This window comes from Pristiophorus japonicus, chromosome 16 (genome assembly GCF_044704955.1).
Source record: "Pristiophorus japonicus isolate sPriJap1 chromosome 16, sPriJap1.hap1, whole genome shotgun sequence".
NCBI lineage: Eukaryota > Metazoa > Chordata > Chondrichthyes > Pristiophoridae > Pristiophorus > Pristiophorus japonicus.
The window spans coordinates 4,388,073-4,412,758 of record NC_091992.1 but is presented as its reverse complement, the minus strand read 5'-3'; the positions used below and the strand labels follow the sequence as shown (position 1 = coordinate 4,412,758).

General features: G+C 53.6%; 1 protein-coding gene across 1 annotated transcript in view; it reads left to right on the top strand.

The window, feature by feature from the left end:
- The window catches only part of LOC139226904 (Na(+)/citrate cotransporter-like), a 74,693-nt gene that overhangs the window by 28,187 nt on the left and 21,820 nt on the right, over window positions 1-24,686 (top strand). Inside the window, exons 3-7 of the mRNA XM_070857998.1 lie at window positions 11,080-11,216; window positions 12,084-12,298; window positions 13,067-13,280; window positions 18,518-18,640; window positions 22,432-22,647. Coding sequence (XP_070714099.1) covers window positions 11,080-11,216; window positions 12,084-12,298; window positions 13,067-13,280; window positions 18,518-18,640; window positions 22,432-22,647 — 905 coding nt within the window. The remainder of the gene's footprint in view (window positions 1-11,079; window positions 11,217-12,083; window positions 12,299-13,066; window positions 13,281-18,517; window positions 18,641-22,431; window positions 22,648-24,686) is intronic.

The window sequence follows — 24,686 nt, the reverse complement described above, 5'->3', positions numbered from 1 at the left end:
GCCCATTGCTCGCAGTGTGAATGGGGATCACTGCCCATTGCCCACAGTGTGAATGGGGATCACTGCCCATTGCCCACAGAGTGAATGGGGATCACAGCCCATTGCCCACAGTGTGAATGGGGATCACAGCCCATTGCCCACAGTGTGAATGGGGATCACTGCCCATTGCCCACAGTGTGAATGGGGATCACTGCCCATTGCCCACAGAGTGAATGGGGATCACTGCCCATTGTCCACAGAGTGAATGTGGATCACTGCCCATTGCCCACAGAGTGAATGGGGATCACTGCCCATTGCCCACAGTGTGAATGGGGATCACTGCCCATTGCCCACAGAGTGAATGGGGATCACTGCCCATTGTCCACAGAGTGAATGTGGATCACTGCCCATTGCCCACAGTGTGAATGGGGATCAGGGCCCATTGCCCACAGTGTGAATGGGGATCACTGCCCATTGCCCACAGTGTGAATGGGGATCACTGCCCATTGCCCACAGAGTGAATAGGGATCACAGCCCATTGCCCACAGTGTGAATGGGGATCACAGCCCATTGCCCACAGATGAATGGGGATCACTGCCCATTGCCCACAGTGTGAATGGGGATCACAGCCCATTGCCCACAGTCTGAATGGGGATCACAGCCCATTGCCCACAGAGTGAATGGGGATCACAGCCCATTGCCCACAGTGTGAATGGGGATCACAGCCCATTCCCCACAGAGTGAATGGGGATCACAGACCATTGCCCACATTGTGAATGGGGATCACTGCCCATTGCCCACAGATGAATGGGGATCACTGCCCATTGCCCACAGTGTGAATGGGGATCACAGCCCATTGCCCACAGTGTGAATGGGGATCACTGCCCATTGCCCACTGTGTGAATGGGGTTCACAGCCCATTGCCCACAGTGTGAATGGGGATCACTGCCCATTGCTCACAGTGTGAATGGGGATCACTGCCCATTGCTCACAGAGTGAGTGGGGATCACAGCGCATTGCCCACAGTGTGAATGGGGATCACTGCCCATTGCCCACAGTGTGAATGGGGATCACAGCCCATTGCCCACAGTGTGAATGGGGATCACTGCCCATTGCCCACAGTGTGAATGGGGATCACAGCACATTGCCCACAGTGTCAATGGGGATCACTGCCCATTGCCCACAGTGTGAATGGGGATCACAGCACATTGCTCACAGAGTGAATGGGGATCACAGCCCATTGCCCACAGTGTGAATGGGGATCACAGCCCATTGCTCACAGAGTGAATGGGGATCACTGCCCATTGCCCACAGTGTGAATGGGGATCACAGCCCATTGCTCGCAGTGTGAATGGGGATCACTGCCCATTGCCCACAGTGTGAATGGGGATCACTGCCCATTGCCCACAGAGTGAATGGGGATCACTGCCCATTGCCCACAGTGTGAATGGGGATCACAGCCCATTGCCCACAGTGTGAATGGGGATCACTGCCCATTGCCCACAGTGTGAATGGGGATCACTGCCCATTGCCCACAGTGTGAATGGGGATCACTGCCCATTGCCCACAGAGTGAATGGGGATCACTGCCCATTGCCCACAGAGTGAATGGGGATCACTGCCCATTGCCCACAGTGTGAATGGGGATCACAGCCCATTGCCCACAGAGTGAATGGGTCTCACTGCCCATTGCCCACAGGGTGAATGGGGATCACTGCCCATTGGCCACAGTGTGAATGGGGATCACTGCCCATTGCCCACAGTGTGAATGGGGATCACTGCCCATTGCTCACAGTGTGAATGGGGATCACTGCCCATTGCCCACAGTGTGAATGGGGATCACAGCCCATTGCCCACAGTGTGAATGGGGATCACAGCCCATTGCCCACAGTGTGAATGGGGATCACTGCCCATTGCCCACAGAGTGAATGGGGATCACTGCCCATTGCCCACAGTGTGAATGGGGTCAGGGCCCATTGCCCACAGTGAGAATGGGGATAACTGCCCGTTGCCCACAGTGTGAATATGGATCACTGCCCATTGCCGACAGTGTGAATGGGGATCACTGCCCATTGCCCACAGTGTGAATGGGGATCACTGCCCATTGCCCACAGAGTGAATGGGGATCACAGCCCATTGCCCACAGTGTGAATGGGGATCACAGCCCATTGCCCACAGTGTGAATGGGGATCACAGCCCATTGCCAACAGAGTGAATGGGGATCACTGCCCATTGCCCACAGAGTGAATGGGGATCACAGCCCATTGCCCACAGTGTGAATGGGGATCACGACCCATTGCCCACAGTGTGAATGGGGATCACAGCCCATTGCCCCCATGGTGAATGGGGATCACAGCCCATTGCCCACAGAGTGAATGGGGATCACAGCCCATTGCCCACAGTCTGAATGGGGATCACAGCCCATTGCCCACAGAGTGAATGGGGATCACAGCCCATTGCCCACAGTGTGAATGGGGATCACAGCCCATTCCCCACAGAGTGAATGGGGATCACAGCCCATTGCCCACATTGTGAATGGGGATCACTGCCCATTGCCCACAGATGAATGGGGATCACTGCCCATTGCCCACAGTGTGAATGGGGTTCACAGCCCTTTGCCCACAATGTGAATGGGGATCACTGCCCATTGCCCACAGTGTGAATGACGATCACTGCCCATTGCCCACAGTGTGAATGGGGATCACAGCCCATTGCCCACAGTGTGAATGGGGATCACTGCCCATTGCCAACAGTGTGAATGGGGATCACTGCCCATTGCCCACAGTGTGAATGGGGATCACTGCCCATTGCCCACAGAGTGAATGGGGATCACAGCCCATTGCCCACAGTGTGAATGGGGATCACAGCCCATTGCCCACAGTGTGAATGGGGATCACAGCCCACAGTCACAGAGTGAATGGGGATCACAGCCCATTGCCCACAGTGTGAATGGGGATCCCAGCCCATTGCTCACAGTGTGAATGGGGATCACTGCCCATTGCTCACAGAGTGAATGGGGATCACAGCGCATTGCCCACAGTGTGAATGGGGATCACTGCCCATTGCCCACAGTGTGAATGGGGATCACAGCCCATTGCCCACAGTGTGAATGGGGATCACTGCCCATTGCCCACAGTGTGAATGGGGATCACTGCCCATTGCCCACAGTGTGAATGGGGATCACTGCCCATTGCCCACAGTGTGAATGGGGATCACAGCCCATTGCCCACAGTGTGAATGGGGATCACAGCCCATTGCCCACAGTGTGAATGGGGATCACTGCCCATTGCCCACAGTGTGAATGGGGATCACAGCCCATTGCTCACAGAGTGAATGGGGATCACTGCCCATTGCCCACAGTGTGAATGGGGATCACAGCCCATTGCTCACAGAGTGAATGGGGATCACTGCCCATTGCCCGCAGTGTGAATGGGGATCACAGCCCATTGCTCGCAGTGTGAATGGGGATCACTGCCCATTGCCCACAGTGTGAATGGGGATCACTGCCCATTGCTCACAGTGTGAATGGGGTCAGGGCCCATTGCCCACAGTGTGAATGGGGATCACTGCCCGTTGCCCACAGTGTGAATATGGATCACTGCCCATTGCCGACAGTGTGAATGGGGATCACTGCCCATTGCCCACAGTGTGAATGGGGATCACTGCCCATTGCCCACAGAGTGAATGGGGATCACAGCCCATTGCCCACAGAGTGAATGGGGATCACAGCCCATTGCCCACAGTGTGAATGGGGATCACAGCCCATTCCCCACAGAGTGAATGGGGATCACAGCCCATTGCCCACATTGTGAATGGGGATCACTGCCCATTGCCCACAGATGAATGGGGATCACTGCCCATTGCCCACAGTGTGAATGGGGATCACAGCCCATTGCCCACAGTGTGAATGGGGATCACTGCCCATTGCCCACAGTGTGAATGGGGTTCACAGCCCATTGCCCACAGTGTGAATGGGGATCACTGCCCATTGCCCACAGTGTGAATGACGATCACTGCCCATTGCCCACAGTGTGAATGGGGATCACAGCCCATTGCCCACAGTGTGAATGGGGATCACTGCCCATTGCCAACAGTGTGAATGGGGATCACTGCCCATTGCCCACAGTGTGAATGGGGATCACTGCCCATTGCCCACAGAGTGAATGGGGATCACAGCCCATTGCCCACAGTGTGAATGGGGATCACAGCCCATTGCCCACAGTGTGAATGTGGATCACAGCCCACAGTCACAGAGTGAATGGGGACCACAGCCCATTGCCCACAGTGTGAATGGGGATCACAGCCCATTGCTCACAGTGTGAATGGGGATCACTGCCCATTGCTCACAGAGTGAATGGGGATCACAGCGCATTGCCCACAGTGTGAATGGGGATCACTGCCCTTTGCCCACAGTGTGAATGGGGATCACAGCCCATTGCCCACAGTGTGAATGGGGATCACTGCCCATTGCCCACAGTGTGAATGGGGATCACTGCCCATTGCCCACAGTGTGAATGGGGATCACAGCCCATTGCCCACAGTGTGAATGGGGATCACAGCCCATTGCCCACAGTGTGAATGGGGATCACTGCCCATTGCCCACAGTGTGAATGGTGATCACAGCCCATTGCTCACAGAGTGAATGGGGATCACTGCCCATTGCCGATAGTGTGAATGGGGATCACTGCCCATTGCCCACAGTGTGAATGGGGATCACTGCCCATTGCCCACAGAGTGAATGGGGATCACAGCCCATTGCCCACAGTGTGAATGGGGATCACAGCCCATTGCCCACAGTGTGAATGGGGATCACAGCCCACAGTCATAGAGTGAATGGGGATCACAGCCCATTGCCCACAGTGTGAATGGGGATCACAGCCCATTGCTCGCAGTGTGAATGGGGATCACAGCCCATTGCCCACAGATGAATGGGGATCACTGCCCATTGCCCACAGTGTGAATGGGGATCACAGCCCATTGCCCACAGTCTGAATGGGGATCACAGCCCATTGCCCACAGAGTGAATGTGGATCACAGCCCATTGCCCACAGTGTGAATGGGGATCACAGCCCATTCCCCACAGAGTGAATGGGGATCACAGACCATTGCCCACATTGTGAATGGGGATCACTGCCCATTGCCCACAGATGAATGGGGATCACTGCCCATTGCCCACAGTGTGAATGGGGATCACAGCCCATTGCCCACAGTGTGAATGGGGATCACTGCCCATTGCCCACTGTGTGAATGGGGTTCACAGCCCATTGCCCACAGTGTGAATGGGGATCACTGCCCATTGCTCACAGTGTGAATGGGGATCACTGCCCATTGCTCACAGAGTGAGTGGGGATCACAGCGCATTGCCCACAGTGTGAATGGGGATCACTGCCCATTGCCCACAGTGTGAATGGGGATCACAGCCCATTGCCCACAGTGTGAATGGGGATCACTGCCCATTGCCCACAGTGTGAATGGGGATCACAGCCCATTGCCCACAGTGTGAATGGGGATCACTGCCCATTGCCCACAGTGTGAATGGGGATCACAGCACATTGCTCACAGAGTGAATGGGGATCACTGCCCATTGCCCACAGTGTGAATGGGGATCACAGCCCATTGCTCACAGAGTGAATGGGGATCACTGCCCATTGCCCACAGTGTGAATGGGGATCACAGCCCATTGCTCGCAGTGTGAATGGGGATCACTGCCCATTGCCCACAGTGTGAATGGGGATCACTGCCCATTGCCCACAGAGTGAATGGGGATCACTGCCCATTGCCCACAGTGTGAATGGGGATCACAGCCCATTGCCCACAGTGTGAATGGGGATCACTGCCCATTGCCCACAGTGTGAATGGGGATCACTGCCCATTGCCCACAGTGTGAATGGGGATCACTGCCCATTGCCCACAGAGTGAATGGGGATCACTGCCCATTGCCCACAGAGTGAATGGGGATCACTGCCCATTGCCCACAGTGTGAATGGGGATCACTGCCCATTGCCCACAGTGTGAATGGGGATCACTGCCCATTGCTCACAGTGTGAATGGGGATCACTGCCCATTGCCCACAGTGTGAATGGGGATCACAGCCCATTGCCCACAGTGTGAATGGGGATCACAGCCCATTGCCCACAGTGTGAATGGGGATCACTGCCCATTGCCCACAGAGTGAATGGGGATCACTGCCCATTGCCCACAGTGTGAATGGGGTCAGGGCCCATTGCCCACAGTGAGAATGGGGATCACTGCCCGTTGCCCACAGTGTGAATATGGATCACTGCCCATTGCCGACAGTGTGAATGGGGATCACTGCCCATTGCCCACAGTGTGAATGGGGATCACTGCCCATTGCCCACAGAGTGAATGGGGATCACAGCCCATTGCCCACAGTGTGAATGGGGATCACAGCCCATTGCCCACAGTGTGAATGGGGATCACAGCCCATTGCCAACAGAGTGAATGGGGATCACTGCCCATTGCCCACAGAGTGAATGGGGATCACAGCCCATTGCCCACAGTGTGAATGGGGATCACGACCCATTGCCCACAGTGTGAATGGGGATCACAGCCCATTGCCCCCATGGTGAATGGGGATCACAGCCCATTGCCCACAGAGTGAATGGGGATCACAGCCCATTGCCCACAGTCTGAATGGGGATCACAGCCCATTGCCCACAGAGTGAATGGGGATCACAGCCCATTGCCCACAGTGTGAATGGGGATCACAGCCCATTCCCCACAGAGTGAATGGGGATCACAGCCCATTGCCCACATTGTGAATGGGGATCACTGCCCATTGCCCACAGATGAATGGGGATCACTGCCCATTGCCCACAGTGTGAATGGGGATCACAGCCCATTGCCCACAGTGTGAATGGGGATCACTGCCCATTGCCCACAGTGTGAATGGGGTTCACAGCCCTTTGCCCACAATGTGAATGGGGATCACTGCCCATTGCCCACAGTGTGAATGACGATCACTGCCCATTGCCCACAGTGTGAATGGGGATCACAGCCCATTGCCCACAGTGTGAATGGGGATCACTGCCCATTGCCAACAGTGTGAATGGGGATCACTGCCCATTGCCCACAGTGTGAATGGGGATCACTGCCCATTGCCCACAGAGTGAATGGGGATCACAGCCCATTGCCCACAGTGTGAATGGGGATCACAGCCCATTGCCCACAGTGTGAATGGAGATCACAGCCCACAGTCACAGAGTGAATGGGGATCACAGCCCATTGCCCACAGTGTGAATGGGGATCCCAGCCCATTGCTCACAGTGTGAATGGGGATCACTGCCCATTGCTCACAGAGTGAATGGGGATCACAGCGCATTGCCCACAGTGTGAATGGGGATCACTGCCCATTGCCCACAGTGTGAATGGGGATCACAGCCCATTGCCCACAGTGTGAATGGGGATCACTGCCCATTGCCCACAGTGTGAATGGGGATCACTGCCCATTGCCCACAGTGTGAATGGGGATCACTGCCCATTGCCCACAGTGTGAATGGGGATCACAGCCCATTGCCCACAGTGTGAATGGGGATCACAGCCCATTGCCCACAGTGTGAATGGGGATCACTGCCCATTGCCCACAGTGTGAATGCGGATCACAGCCCATTGCTCACAGAGTGAATGGGGATCACTGCCCATTGCCCACAGTGTGAATGGGGATCACAGCCCATTGCTCACAGAGTGAATGGGGATCACTGCCCATTGCCCGCAGTGTGAATGGGGATCACAGCCCATTGCTCGCAGTGTGAATGGGGATCACTGCCCATTGCCCACAGTGTGAATGGGGATCACTGCCCATTGCTCACAGAGTGAATGGGGATCACTGCCCATTGCCCACAGAGTGAATGGGGATCACTGCCCATTGCCCACAGAGTGAATGGGGATCACTGCCCATTGGCCACAGTGTGAATAGGGATCACTGCCCATTGCCCACAGTGTGAATGGGGATCACTGCCCATTGCTCACAGTGTGAATGGGGATCACTGCCCATTGCCCACAGTGTGAATGGGGATCACAGCCCATTGCCCACAGTGTGAATGGGGATCACAGCCCATTGCCCACAGTGTGAATGGGGATCACTGCCCATTGCCCACAGAGTGAATAGGGATCACTGCCCATTGCCCACAGTGTGAATGGGGTCAGGGCCCATTGCCCACAGTGTGAATGGGGATCACTGCCCGTTGCCCACAGTGTGAATATGGATCACTGCCCATTGCCGACAGTGTGAATGGGGATCACTGCCCATTGCCCACAGTGTGAATGGGGATCACTGCCCATTGCCCACAGAGTGAATGGGGATCACAGCCCATTGCCCACAGAGTGAATGGGGATCACAGCCCATTGCCCACAGTGTGAATGGGGATCACAGCCCATTCCCCACAGAGTGAATGGGGATCACAGCCCATTGCCCACATTGTGAATGGGGATCACTGCCCATTGCCCACAGATGAATGGGGATCACTGCCCATTGCCCACAGTGTGAATGGGGATCACAGCCCATTGCCCACAGTGTGAATGGGGATCACTGCCCATTGCCCACAGTGTGAATGGGGTTCACAGCCCATTGCCCACAGTGTGAATGGGGATCACTGCCCATTGCCCACAGTGTGAATGACGATCACTGCCCATTGCCCACAGTGTGAATGGGGATCACAGCCCATTGCCCACAGTGTGAATGGGGATCACTGCCCATTGCTCACAGAGTGAATGGGGATCACAGCGCATTGCCCACAGTGTGAATGGGGATCACAGCCCATTGCCCACAGTGTGAATGGGGATCACAGCCCATTGCTCACAGTGTGAATGGGGATCACTGCCCATTGCTCACAGAGTGAATGGGGATCACAGCGCATTGCCCACAGTGTGAATGGGGATCACTGCCCTTTGCCCACAGTGTGAATGGGGATCACAGCCCATTGCCCACAGTGTGAATGGGGATCACTGCCCATTGCCCACAGAGTGAATGGGGATCACTGCCCATTGCCCACAGTGTGAATGGGGATCACAGCCCATTGCCCACAGTGTGAATGGGGATCACAGCCCATTGCCCACAGTGTGAATGGGGATCACTGCCCATTGCCCACAGTGTGAATGGGGATCACAGCCCATTGCTCACAGAGTGAATGGGGATCACTGCCCATTGCCCACAGTGTGAATGGGGATCACAGCCCATTGCTCACAGAATGAATGGGGATCACTGCCCATTGCCCACAGTGTGAATGGGGATCACAGCCCATTGCTCGCAGTGTGAATGGGGATCACTGCCCATTGCCCACAGTGTGAATGGGGATCACTGCCCATTGCCCACAGTGTGAATGGGGATCACAGCCCATTGCTCGCAGTGTGAATGGGGATCACTGCCCATTGCCCACAGTGTGAATGGGGATCACTGCCCATTGCCCACAATGTGAATGGGGATCACAGCCCATTGCCCACAGTGTAAATGGGGATCACAGCCCATTGCCCACAGTGTGAATGGGGATCACTGCCCATTGCCCACAGTGTGAATGGGGATCACAGCCCATTGCCCACAGTGTGAATGGGGATCACTGCCCATTGCCGACAGTGTGAATGGGGATCACTGCCCATTGCCCACAGTGTGAATGGGGATCACTGCCCATTGCCCACAGAGTGAATGGGGATCACAGCCCATTGCCCACAGTGTGAATGAGGATCACAGCCCATTGCCCACAGTGTGAATGGGGATCACAGCCCACAGTCACAGAGTGAATGGGGATCACAGCCCACAGTCACAGAGTGAATGGGGATCACAGCCCACAGTCACAGAGTGAATGGGGATCACAGCCCACAGTCACAGAGTGAATGGGGATCACTGCCCATTGCCCACAGAGTGAATGGGGATCACAGCCCATTGCCCACAGAGTGAATGGGGATCACAGCCCATTGCCCACAGTGTGAATGGGGATCACAGCCCATTGCCCACAGTGTGAATGGGGATCACTGCCCATTGCCCACAGAGTGAATGGGGATCACAGCCCATTGCCCACAGTGTGAATGGGGATCACAGCCCATTGCTCACAGAGTGAATGGGGATCACAGCCCATTGCCCACAGTGTGAATGGGGATCACTGCCCATTGCCCACAGAGTGAATGGGGATCACTGCCCATTGCCCACAGTGTGAATGGGGTTCACAGCCCATTGCCCACAGTGTGAATGGGGATCACTGCCCATTGCCCACAGTGTGAATGGGGATCACTGCCCATTGCCCACAGTGTGAATGGGGATCACAGCCCATTGCCCACAGTGTGAATGGGGATCACTGCCCATTGCCCACAGTGTGAATGCCGATCACTGCCCATTGCCCACAGTGTGAATGGGGATCACAGCCCATTGCCCACAGTGTGAATGGGGATCACTGCCCATTGCCCACAGTGTGAATGGGGATCACTGCCCATTGCCCACAGAGTGAATGGGGATCACAGCCCATTGCCCACAGTGTGAATGGGGATCACAGCCCATTGCCCACAGTGTGAATGGGGATCACAGCCCACAGTCACAGAGTGAATGGGGATCACAGCCCATTGCCCACAGTGTGAATGGGGATCACAGCCCACAGTCACAGAGTGAATGGGGATCACAGCCCACAGTCACAGAGTGAATGCGGATCACAGCCCATTGCCCACAGTGTGAATGGGGATCACAGCCCATTGCCCACAGTGTGAATGGGGATCACAGCCCATTGCACACAGTGTGAATGGGGATCACTGCCCATTGCCCACAGTCACAGAGTGAATGGGGATCACAGCCCATTGCCCACAGTGTGAATGGGGATCACAGCCCATTGCCCACAGAGTGAATGGGGATCACAGCCCATTGCCCACAGTGTGAATGGGGATCACTGCCCATTGCCCACAGTGTGAATGGGGATCACTGCCCATTGCCCACAGTGTGAATGGGGATCACAGCCCATTGCCCACAGTGTGAATGGGGATCACTGCCCATTGCCCACCTCAGGCTAGTGCTTGGCAATACAATGACGTGCTTGTCTCAGCCGGGGTAACACGCACCCACATAGCCTCGGTGTGGTGTTCTACCGCTGTGTACTTTCTCTTCCAGGTGTGTATGCAGTATCTGAAAGACGCCAACATGCTCTTCCTTGGTGGGTTAATGGTGGCTTTAGCCATTGAACACTGGAACCTTCACAAACGCTTCGCATTGAAGGCCCTCCTTCTTGTTGGGATCAAGCCGGCTCTGTAAGGGTTTGACCATTCTTTCTTCAGTCGTGTTACAGGCGGATAATTACCGGCATCAAGCACAAAGTGAGGGTCACTGCATATCGTTAGAGATCGGGATAGAAGGACAGTGAGCACTTCCACACCCAAGGAATTCAGGGGCAGTGTCACATCCTGTAGATATACAATATTCGAGATGTGGGGAGTGCATGTAATAGTGATTTTTGTCAATGAGAGGAGAAGAAGAGATAAACTTGAGGTTCAGGAAAGCCTGAAGCGACATTGGTAGACTTTGTGTGTCCAGTCTGCTTCAGGTTTGGACTCACAGCCCAAAGCACAAGATGTATTGTCACCCACATGGGGACAATGCTATTTTACATACCTGGATCACAGATGAACTTCATTGGAGGGTTAGTGTGCCAGAGGGCGGGGCTTCGAGGGGTAAGTGTGCCAGAGGGCGGGGCTTCGAGGGGTATGTGTGCCAGAGGGCGGGGCTTCAATGGGTTAGTGTGCCAGAGGGCGGGGCTTCGAGAGGTAAGTGTGCCAGAGGGCGTGGCTTCAATGGGTTAGTGTGCCAGAGGGCGGGGCTTCAATGGGTAAGTGTGCCAGAGGGCGGGGCTTCAATGGGTTTGTGTGCCAGAGGGCGGGGCTTCGAGGGATAAGTGTGCCAGAGGGTGGGGCTTCGATGGGTTAGTGTGCCAGAGGGCGGGGCTTCGAGGGGTAAGTGTGCCAGAGGGCGGGGCTTCGAGGGATAAGTGTGCCAGAGGGCGGGGCTTCGAGGGGTAAGTGTGCCAGAGGGTGGGGCTTCGAGGGGTAAGTGTGCCAGAGGCTGGGGCTTCGATGTATTTTCACACATCGGGCTGGTCTTATGTTCTGTGTCCTTTCCAGGTTAATGTTGGGGTTCATGGGCGTGACTGCTTTCCTCTCGATGTGGATCAGTAACACGGCCACTACTGCCATGATGATCCCCATCGCACAGGCCGTGTTAGACCAACTCAACAGCACCGAAATGAAGGAAGATAGGAAGAACCTGGAACATCAGCCGGTTACTAATGACATGGAACTGCAAGAGGAGGGTATCAGTAACAAAATAGACGCGTCAGGTCTCTAGTACATGAACTCTCCCACCGTGCATCTTTAATGAGATTTCCTGTCTTGCTTTCTCCCAACTTCGAGCCACGCCTGCTTCAGAGGCGGGGACTGAAAACAGCCCCAGAGGGTTAGAGGTCCTGGGGGGGTGTAAGAACAGCTGGCCATTGCCCAGGTTGTTCCTGAGCCACAGAGATCAGGTTGGTCCTGGCGCCAGACTGTGACTTGGCTGATCAGGGCTGGGGTTTCTCGATTGTTGCTGTGCCCCTGGGTAAGGCTTTCTCCTTGTCCAGGCGGCATTCCTTCTCCTCACCACCCACTCCCGCTGGAAGTGTGCAGATGTGGGAGCTGTTTGAGGATGGGATCAGGCTCAGCTGACGTGGCCCCCGTGGTTGAAAAGCCTGCCAACGTTGACACACCAAGCGCGGCCACTCGGATTGGATAGCCACGTCCCCTGCCAACGTCTGTGGGAACTACAAGGTGGCACCTTAAGGGCACAAGTCTGAGGGGGGAAAACATTCTGTATGGAATAAAGTAATAAATCAACTGTTCACGGCCCGTGGCCTTTCCTGTTTAACCTTCAACATCTGGCTCTGCACCATGCAGCAGTGACTGGACACACTGACTGCCGACACTGGTTCAGTGCTCCCTGCTCGCCAGCATTATACTCCCACCAGCGCGTCCACAGCGCCCGCCCACCCAATACGCGCTTGACTTGAGAATCTGCCCCGCTGTGTGGTGAGGTAACGGGTGTCTGGGTTTTATTTTTTTGCATCCTGCAGCTCCAATTTCCCTGTCGGTTGACCAGAGAAATGATGCGGGCTCAAGTGTGAACGAAAGCATTCTCATGGCTTCGTCAAGCTCCAAGGACGACAGTGAGCAGAAGAATATACGTAAAGGCCTGACTCTGTGCGTCTGCTACGCAGCTAGTATTGGTGGCACAGCTACTCTGACTGGCACCGGCCCTAACCTGGTGTTGAAGGGGCAATTCAATGAGTGAGTGCTTCCTATTGCATTGTCTAAACAATTCCTCTAAATCCCTCCCCACCGACACCTGGGAGTCCCCGGCCAAAGACCACCCTAAGTGGAGGAAGTGCATCCGGGAGGGCGCTGAGCACCTCGAGTCTCGTCGCCGAGAGCGTGCAGAAAACAAGCGCAGGCAGCGGAAGGAGCGTGCGGCAAACCAGTCCCACCCTCCCCTTCCCTCAACCACTGTCTGTCCCACCTGTGACAGGCTCTCGTATTGGACTGTTCAGCCACCCAAGGACTCATTTCTATTCCGAGGGACTGCCTATGATGATCAGCCCCTCGCAATAGCTGTACTTGTGTGGAACGTGTGTTTAATGTATTTGCTCCATGGGATCTTTGCTTAAGAATTCATAGCAACACATTGCTATTAAGAACTAGTTGGTTTATTAACAAAGGGTTTAACAATCATACGACACATTACCAGTTCATCCACCAGGTTCACAATTGCATAACTCATCGTGGATGACCAAGACTCAACGGACTGGGGTTTTATTGAGTCTTGTGAACATCACGTGACTGGCTAAGCTACTTACAATGCAACAGCTCTACCAACCTGTGAGTGTACTCCCAGGTGCACACATTCATATCACAGGCAATCCCTTGGAATCGAGGAAGACTTGCTTCCACTCCCAAAGTGAGTTCTTTGGTGGCTGAACAGTCCGATACGAGAGACCTTGTTACAGGTGGGACAGACATTCGTCGAGGGAAGGGGTGGGTGGGGCTGGTTTGCCGCACGCTCCTTCCGCTGCCTGAGCCTGGTCTCGTCACGCTCTTTGTATTGAGACTCGAGGTGCTCAGCGCCCTCCCGGAAGCACTTTCTCCACCTCGGGCGGTCTGCGGCCAGGGTCTCCCAGGTGTCAGTGGTGATGTCGCACTTTACCAGGGAGGTTTTGAGGGTCTCCTTATAACGTTTCCGCTGCCACCTTTGGCTTGTTTACCATGAAGGAGCTCCGCATAAAGCATTTGCTTAGGGAGTCTCGTATCTGGCATGCGGACTATGTGGTCTGCTCAGCGAAGCTGATCGAGTGTGGTCAGTGCTTCAATACTGGGGATGTTAGCCTGGTCGAGGACACTGATGTTGGTGCGCCTGTGCTCCCGGGAGATTTGCAGGGTCTTGCGGAGACATTGTTGGGTTACAGTGTGGAAGGCATTGCTTAAACGGGAGCCAATGTAGGTCAGCGAGCACAGGGGTGATGGTCTTTCTCTCACTCCTTTTTATTTCTTTTTTTTCCTTTCCCTCTCTCTTTGTCTGTTTTTCTTTCTTTTTTCCTCTCCTCCATCCCTCTCCCCTCTCCCCAGGTATAATAATGCTTTCCTTGTGTAACATTCAGGGAGTGTTAATGTGTTTGGAGTTTAGAATTGAGTAGAGGAAATCTGTTTTTTTTAATTCAAAATTTTTCAACTGGTCTCCTCGAGACGCTGACTCTCACTGGGGTACAGTCCCATCTCCACTGGCCGGCCCCAGAACCCCAGCCAAGTGTTTCAGCTGAGTCAGTAGTTTGCTTTTCTCTCTCGTGATTTTCTTTTTATACAGTATAACTGAGTGAGTGTTTTGCTAGAGTGCTTCCAGGGGCATGAAGAATAAAGTATGAGGCTTGTGACAAAGGCCGGGGACCAGGGAGTGGAGTGAGGGACCAGGGAGTGGAGTGGACGGAAGATGATGACAAAACAGAAAACAGAGGGTGGGAGTTAAGGGGAGTTTCTTGGACTGTCAGGAATCGGGAACTTGCGTCCCACAGGGATCCGTGCTAGGACCACTGATGGTCACCAGATACAGAAATAATTTGCACTCTGAAATTCGAAGTAAGGTGTCGAAATTTGCAGATTATACCAAATTGGAGGGGACAGTGGTACAGCTAATAATATGGGGAGCTGCACCAAAATATAGGAAGACATAAACAGGCTCACGGAGTGGGTGAATAAATGGCAAATGAAATTCAATATAATGAAGTGTAAGGTGGTTCATTTTGATAGGAGGAATAAGGAGGACACATTCCTGGGGAGGTAAGGAATTAAATGGGGTAGAGGAGCAAAGAGATCTGGGAATACAGACACACAAATCCCTAAAAAGGAACAACACAAGTTGATAAGGCCATAAAAAGAGTGCAAGCAAATCACTGGGCTTCATTTCTAGAGCAATAGACTACAAAAGTAGGGCGGTATTGCTACATTTATGACTGCACATTGTGACACCTCTATTCCCAGCCAGAATATAGATGATTTGTTAATTCCCCCGTCAATCACGCCTGGAGCTCGCACTACTGGCGGTCAGTGACTGCGGTTGATTTACGCACAGCATTTCTATTGTGCGCCGATCCTCCACTCACTGTATCTTGCCGCTTTTATCGGAATGTTGCTGCAAAATTGATTTATGAGTTCGTTTTCCTGTCGGCTCTTTTTAAATAGACTGTTAATAGACCTTGTTTTCTGTAACACAGACTGTTTGCTGCGGGTCCCGCTGCAAGTCCCGCCCCACCTCCAGCTCATTGGCTGGTACAGTGGTGTCAATAGACACTCCGTCAATTTCTAGAGCACCTTGGTTAGACCTCATTTGGAATACTGCGTGCAGTTCTGGTCTTGGTATTGCAAAAAGAATATTGTAGCACTGGAAAAAGTCCAGAAAAGATTTACAAGGATGTTGCCAGAATTGAGAGGGTGTAACTATCGGGAAAAGCTGGGGCTCTTTTCTCTGGAAAAGAGAAAACTAAGAGGAGACTGATGGATTGGGGGCGATTTTAACCCAACTCACTCAGCAGAAACCTGACAGGTGGGCAGTTAAAATTACCCCAGCTCTTAACTGTCCGAAAGCCACCAGGATCGCAATATAGAAACATAGAAACATAGAAACATAGAAAATAGGTGCAGGAGCAGGCCATTCAGCCCTTCTAGCCTGCACCGCCATTCAATGAGTTCATGGCTGAACATGCAACTTCAGTACCCCCTTCCTGCTTTCTCGCCATACCCCTTGATCCCCCGAGTAGTAAGGACTTCACCTAACTCCCTTTTGAATATATTTAGTGAATTGGCCTCAACTACTTTCTGTGGTAGAGAATTCCACAGGTTCACGATTTTAACCTGCTCTCCTGAGCCTGCAGCAAGGACACACGCCCAGAGCCAATAGGGCCTTTCTTGACATGGGCATGGTGTGGCCCAGTGACATCATTGAGACCTGACTGTCATTTTAACTGCAGCCTGAGCGGGAAATGCCCCTGGAGTTAAAATCGGGGCAGTGAGCGGGCAAAACTGTGGTGAATGGAGTTTAATGTGGGGAGCTGTGAGGTCATCCACTTTGGACCAAGGCAGATAGATCGGAGTATTTTCTAAACGGTGAGAAGCTGGGAACTGTGGAGGAGCAGAGAGACTGAGGGGAAAAAGTTGAGAAATCACTAAAAGCTAATGGGCAAGCTCAAAAAATAATAAAAAAGGTTAATGGAATGTTGGCCTTTATCTCAAGGGTGCTGGAATACAATGGGGTGGAATTATGTTAGTTATAGAAAACTCTAATTAGGCTCTATCTGGAATCACGCAGGTTCACTAGAATGATACCCCCGGGGCTAAAAAGGTTAAAATATGAGGACAGGTTGTATTCATAGAATAGAATAGAAATTTACAGCACGGAAGGAGGCCATTCGGCCCATCGTGTCCGTGCCGGCCGACCAAGAGCTACCCGGCCTAATCCCACTTTCCAACTCTGGGTCCTTAGTCCTGTAGGTTACGGCACTTCAAGTGCATATCCAAGTACTTTTTAAATGTGGTGAGGGTTTCAGGCAGTGAGTTCCAGACCCCCACCACCCTCTGGGTGAAAAGATTTCCCCTCAAATCCCCTCTAAACCTCCTACCAGTTTCTTTAAATCTATGCTCCTTGATTGTTGACCCCGCTGCTCAGGGAAATAGATCCTTCCCATCCACTCTATCCAGGCCCCTCATAATTTTATACACCTCAATCAGGTCTCCCCTCAGCCCCCTCTGTTCCAAAGAAAACAACCCCAGAGCCTATCCACTCTTTCCTCATAGCTAAAATTCTCCAGTCCAGGCAACATCCTCGTAAATCTCCTCTGTACCCTCTTCAGTGCAATTACATCTTTCCTGTAATGTGGTGACCAGAACTGCACGCAGTACTCCAGCTGTGGCCTAACCAGTGTTTTATACAGTTCAAGCATAACTTCTCCGCTCTTGTATTCTATGCCTCAGCTAATAAAGGCAAGTATTCCGTATGCCTTCTTAACCACCTTATCCACCTGGCCTGCTACTTTCAGGGATCTGTGAACATTCCCTCGAGTGTAGGAGATTAAGGGGGGATCTGATCGAGGGGTTTAAGATGATGAAAGGAGTTGATGGGGTCGAGCGAGAGAAACTATTCCCTCTGGTGGGGGGAGTCCAGAACAAGGGGCAGGACCTTAAAATTAGAGCCCGGCCGTTCAGGGTGATGTCAGGAAGCACTTCTTCACGCACAGGGCCGTGGGAATCGGGAACTCTCTCCCCCAAAAAGTCTGGGGCTGAATTGGAGCTTTCCCACTCGACCAGCTCCGTTGGGCAGGCCACATTGTTCGCATGCCTGACACAAGACTCCCAAAGCAAGCGCTCTACTCGGAACTCCTACACGGCAAGCGATCCCCAGGTGGGCAGAGGTAACGTTACAAGGACACCCTCAAAGCCTCCTTGATAAAGTGCGACATCCCCACTGACACCTGGGGGTCCCTGGCCAAAGACCGCCCTAAGTGGAGGAAGTGCATCCGGGAGGGCGCTGAGCACCTCGAGTCTCGTCGCCGAGAGCATGCAGAAACCAAGCGCAGGCAGCGGAAGGAGCGTGCGGCAAACCAGACTCCCCACCCACCCTTTCCTTCAACCACTGTCTGTCCCACCTGTGACAGAGACTGTAATTCCAGCATTGGAGTACCTGAGAACTCACTTTTAGAGTGGAAGCAAGTCTTCCACGATTTTGAGAGACTGCCTGTGACTATGATGGATAGATTTTTGTTGGGCAAAGGGTATTAAGGGTTACAGAACCGAGGTGGGTTGATGGAGTTAAGATACAGATCAGCGGTGAACTAATTGAATGGTGGAACAGAATGAATGGCCTCCTGCTGTTCCTATATTCCTATCACTGTCCCTTTCACTCAGTGTCAAACACTGAGGGGATGTGTTATAAAAGAAAGTGACTGTATGTTAAAGATTTCCTATTGATGTGATGTTTGTGGTTTTAGGTTGTTTCCCGAGAATGGAGATGTGATCAACTTCGCCTCATGGTTTGGCTTCTCATTCCCCAATATGTTGTTCATGCTGTTTTTCAGCTGGATTTGGCTGCAGATTTTATTCCTGGGAGTGAAGTAAGTGGTTATTTTGACAATAATTATCTGCACGAACACTCTTGCAGCCTTTTGTGCAAGCTTGCTGTTTACCGAAGTTGTACATTGAGCCATACCCAACAGTTACAGCCTGCACCTCAGCATGGGCCACCTTCCTCAGCCCCGTGTGGGGAAGGTCACTGGATCCGGTGGTGGCAGGGGAGAGAGGAAATCGGAGGGGGAGAGAGAATCAGAGGAGGGTGGGAGAGAGACAGGAAATTGGAGGGGGGAGAGAGAGAGAGACACAGAGAGAGGGGGAGGGAGAGAGCAAGGAAATCGGAGGGGGAGAGAGAGAAATAATCAGAGGGGAGAGAGAGAGAGAGGATTGGAGTGGGGGGGGGGGATTGGAGTGATGAGAGAGAGGGGGGATTTGGAGTGGGGAGAGGGATGGGAGGGGGAGGCGGGGTAAAGAGCATGGTATGGATGGGGAAAGAATGTGATCCAGGTTAAAGGGGGGCGATGAAAGCAAGAACTCGGTGGGGGAGAGGTCAGGCACTTGTGCGATGTGGGAGGGGTTCAAGAACTCGGTGGGTTGGGGTGGGGGCAGGTTAGGAACTTGTTGGGTGGGGGGGTGGAAGAAGGTCTTAACCCGTAAAGGTGAGCTGTGTTCTGTCTGGAGCCTGGTGCTCACACACAAGGGGTTCAGGATAGGCATGGGCACACAGCACCAATCCAGGAGGAACATCTGTATCTAACCCCCTGTACCTGCCCTGGGAGTGTTTGATGGGACAGTGTAGAGGGAGCTTTACTCTGTATCTAACCCCCTGTACCTGCCCTGGGAGTGTTTGATGGGACAGTGTAGAGGGAGCTTTACTCTGTATCTAACCCCCTGTACCTGCCCTGGGAGTGTTTGATGGGACAGTCTAGAGGGAGCTTTACTCTGTATCTAACCCCCTGTACCTGCCCTGGGAGTGTTTGATGGGACAGTCTAGAGGGAGCTTTACTTTGTATCTAACCCGTGCTGTACCTGCCCTGGGAGTGTTTGATGGGACAGTGTAGAGGGAGCTTTACTCTGTATCTAACCCGTGCTGTACCTGCCCTGGGAGTGTTTGATGGGACAGTGTAGAGGGAGCTTTACTCTGTATCTAATCCCATGCTGTACCTGCCCTGGGAGTGTTTGATGGGACAGTGTAGAGGGAGCTTTACTCTGTATCTAACTCCGTGCTGTACCTGCCCTGGGAGTGTTTGATGGGACAGTGTAGAGGGAGCTTTACTCTGCATCTAACCCATGCTATACCTGCCCTGGGAGTGATTGATGGGACAGTGTAGAGGGAGCTTTACTCTCTATCTAACCCGGGCTGTACCTGCCCTGGGAGTGTTTGATGGGACAGTGTAGAGGGAGCTTTACTCTGTATCTAACCCGTGCTGTACCTGCCCTGGGAGTGTTTGATGGGACAGTGTAGAGGGAGCATTTGTCTGTATCTGACCCCGTGCTGTACCTGCCCTGGGAGTGTTTGATGGGACAGTGTAGAGGGAGCTTTACTCTGTATCTAACCCGTGCTGTACCTGCCCTGGGAGTGTTTGATGGGACAGTGTAGAGGGAGCTTTACTCTGTATCTAACCCGTGCTGTACCTGCCCTGGGAGTATTTGATGGGACAGTGTAGAGGGAGCTTTACTCTGTATCTAACCCCGTGCTGTACCTGCCCTGGGAGTGTTTGATGGGACAGTGTAGAGGGAGCTTTACTCTGCATCTAACCCATGCTGTACCTGCCCTGGGAGTGATTGATGGGACAGTGTAGAGGGAGCTTTACTCTCTATCTAACCCGGGCTGTACCTGCCCTGGGAGTGTTTGATGGACAATGTAGAGGGAGATTTACTCTGTATCTAACCCCGTGCTGTAACTGCCCTGGGAGTGTTTGATGGGACAGTGTAGAGGGAGCTTTACTCTGTATCTAACCTCGTGCTGTACCTGCCCTGGGAGTGTTTGATGGGACAGGGTAGAGGGAGCTTTACTGTGTATCTAACCCCGTGCTGTACCTGCCCTGGGAGTGTTTGATGGGACAGTGTAGAGGGAGCTTTACTCTGTATCTAACCCCGTGCTGTACCCACCCTGGGAGTGTTTGATGGGACAGTGTAGAGGGAGCTTTACTCTGTATCTAACCCAGTGCTGTACCTGCTCTGGGAGTGTTTGATGGGACAGTGTAGAGGGAGCTTTACTCTGTATCTAACCCGTGCTGTACCTGCCCTGGGAGTGTTTGATGGGACAGTGTAGAGGGAGCTTTACTCTGTATCTAACCCCGTGCTGTACCTACCCTGGGAGTGTTTGATGGGACAGTGTAGAGGGAGCTTTACTCTGTATCAAACCCCCTGTACCTGCCCTGGGAGTGTTTGATGGGACAGTGTAGAGGGAGCTTTACTCTGTATCTAACCCGTGCTGTACCTGCCCTGGGAGTGTTTGATGGGACAGTGTAGAGGAAGCTTTACTCTGTATCTAACCTCCTGTACCTGCCCTGGGAGTGTCTGATGGGACGGTGTACAGGGGACTGTGTCCTCTGGTTCTCAACCCTTCCGCCAATGGGAACAGTTTCTCTCCATCTATTCTGTCCACACCCCTCATGATTTTGAACACCTCGATCAGATCTATGTACAGCAGGCACCTCAAAACACTGGAGAAGTACCACCAACACTGCCTCCACAAGATCCTGCAAATCCACTGGTAGGATAGGCACACCAACATCACTCAGGCCAGCATCGAAGCACTGACCACACTCGACCAGCTCTGCAGGATGGGCCACATCGTCCGCATGCCTGACACAAGACTCCCAAAGCAAGCGCTCTACTCGGAGCTCTGACACGCCAAGCGAGCCCCAGGTGGGCATAGGAAACGTTTCAAGGACACTCTCAAAGCCTCCTTGATAAAGTGCAACATCCCCACCGACACCTGGGAGTCGCTGGCCAAAGACCGCCCTAAGTGGAGGAAGAGCATCCGGGAGGGCGCTGAGCACCTCGAGTCTCGTCGCCGAGAGCGCGCAGAAAACAAGCGCAGGCAGTGGAAGGAGCGTGCGGCAAACCAGTCCCACCCTCCCCTTCCCTCAACCACTGTCTGTCCCACCTGTGACAGAGACTGTAATTCCCGTATTGGACTCTTCAGTCACCTGAAAACTCATTAGTGTGGAAGCAAGTCTTCCTCGACTCCGAGGGACTGCCTATGATAATGACTCATTTCGTACCTCAGCCATGCCCTCTGCCTCCATGTGTCGGTCTCCCTTTTAGTCCCTAATTGGCCCCACCCCTGCCCTTGCTACCCGTTTATTATTTATATGCCTATTTCCAGGATTTCCTTTTTATGTTAGCCAATGTAGGTCAGCGAGCACAGGGGTGATGGGTTAACGGGACTTTGCGAGTTAGGACACAGGCAGCAACGTTTTGGACAACCTCAAGTTTACGGAGGGTTTAATGTGGGAGGCCAGCCAGGAATGTATTAGAATGGTCAAGTCTGGAGGTAATAAAGGCATAGATGAGGGCTTCAGCAGCGGATAAGCTGAGGCGGGGCGGAGCCGACCTCCCCCAGGCCCCGATTCCCACCACCCCACAACCTCCCAATTGTGGACCACTCTGCCTCCCTGTAAACACTGGGGCAGGGGTATCTGTGGCAGACGGAGAATCGAGAACAAAGGAGAGATCTAGAACAATAAGGCGTTGGTCCATTGTTGCCCAGGGCCGAGCAAGGTGAGGAGCTCTCAATCCCTTCTCCGAGACTTTCAGGAGCCAATAATACCATGTGACCAGAGCCAATAAAATGTTTTTAAAAGTGGTCTTGTTTAATCAACAGTTTCAGGAAAATGTGGGGCTGGCGGATACCCATTTCGCAGAAGGAGAAGCGGGCGATCGGTGTTCTCCAAACGGAGTACAACAAGTTAGGCGCCATGTCCTTTGCTGAAATAGCTGTTCTCATCCACTTCACCCTGTTGGTCATTCTGTGGTTCACGCGGGATCCTGGCTTCATACGCGGCTGGGGTTCAATCCTCTTCGACAAAGGTGGCAAGAGGTAAGTTCTGTCGCATCAGCGCCTATCGACTTGGGTGAAGCCAGGGTAGGGGAACCAGCACAGCATCTCCTTCACTGGATCGTGAGGAAAAGAGTGACTTGCATTTCTATAGCGCCTTTCACAACCTCAGGATGTCCCAAAGCATCTCACAGCCAATGAAGCACTTTTGCAGTGCAGCCACTGTTGCAATGTAGGAACCGTAAAAGCCAATTTGTGCACAGCAAGATCCCACAAACAGCAATGTGATAATGGCCAGATAATCTGGTTTAATGTTGGTTGTTGAGGGATAAATATTGGTCAGGACACGGGGGAGAACTCCCCTGCTTTTCTTAAATTAGTGGCTGTGGGATCTTGCGCCCACTTAAAATGGCAGACTGGACCTCAGTTTAATGTCTCATTCGAAAGACAGCATCTCCGACAGTGTGGCGCTCCCTCAGTACTGCCCCTCCGACAGTGCGGGGCTCCCTCAGTACTGCCCCTCCGATAGTGCAGCTCTCCCTCAGTACCGCCCCTCCAACAGTGCGGCGCTTCCTCAGTACTGCCCCTCCGACAGTGCGGCGCTCCCTCAGTACTGCCTCTCCGACAGTGCGGTGCTCCCTCAGTACTGTCCCTCCGACAGTGCGGCGCTCCCTCAGTACTGCCTCTCCGACAGTGCGGTGCTCCCTCAGTACTGCCCCTCCGACAGTGCGGCGCTCCCTCAGTACTGCCCCTCCGACAGTGCAGCACTCCCTCAGTACTGTCCCTCTGACAGTGCAGCACTCCCTCAGTACTGCCCCTCCGACAGTGCGGGGCTCCCTCAGTACTGCCCCTCCGATAGTGCAGCTCTCCCTCAGTACCGCCCCTCCGACTGTGCGGGGCTCCCTCAGTACTGCCCCTCTGACAGTGCGGCGCTCCCTCAGTACTGCCCCTCTGACAGTGCGGCGCTCCCTCAGTACTGCCCCTCCGACAGTGCGGCGCTCCCTCAGTACTGCACTGGGGGTATCAGCCCGGAGTCTCTGGATTGTGGCTTGAACCCACGACTCCCTGACTCCGAGATGGCAGTGCTGAGGGTGAAATTAGAATCTAGTGAACGCTTGCTCAGTTGAAGTGCCCTTGAGGAAATTGGACTTGGTAGGACGTAGGGAGATTGCGTTTGTGGTAGGAACTACAACAACCAGTTGAATTTATATCGCGACTTTTAACATCGTAAAACGTCGCAAGGTGGTTCACTGGATCATTGTGAAAACAAAATTTAACACCGAGCCACGTGAGGAGCTATTGGGAGAGGGAGTGGGGAGCCAGGGGCAGGGGGGAGAGGGAGTGGGGAGCCAGGGGCAGGGGGGAGAGGGAGTGGGGGGGGGGGAGCAGGAGGAGAGGGGGGGGAGACAGGGGCAGGGAGGAGAGGGAGTGTGGCGGAGCAGGAGGGGGTTTGGGGGAGAGGGAGTGGGGGGGTGGGAGGGAGGAGTGGGGGAAGAGGGAGGGAGCAGTGGGGGGAGAGGGAGTGGGATACAGGGGCGGGGTGGGGATGGGAGGGGGACACAGGGGCAGGGGGCACTAGGGGGAGTTGGGGGAGGAGAGGGAGAGGGTTGGGGATACAGGGGCGGGGGAGGGGAGGGGGGAGTGTGGGGAGGGGAGTGGGGGGAGGGGAGTGGGGGGAGGGGAGTGGGGGGAGAGGGATACAGGGTCGGGGGGTGGGAGAGGTAGTAATGGGCGGCCGGTTTCATGCCTGGGTGGCAGGTTGAATTACTGTTGAGAGAGAGAATGGCAGTGTGCCAGCTGTGTGTACCCCGCTGTGCCATGCAGACCCTGGGGGATAGTGACTGTCCCAGGCCCACACTGTCTACATTTAATACCAATGAGAGAGGAGAAAATGAAAAGAGCAGAAACAAAGGACAAGAGCCGCTATTCAGGAAAGATGGAATGCAAAGGAAATTAATGAGTGCCTGGAATGAAACCGAGTAAACCTTACACGCCGGGGCGAGAGGGTTGTGAGAAAAGACTGAGTGATGATTGAAAATGCATCGTGTAAGGATGACTGAGCTGAAATACAAGCTGACAGG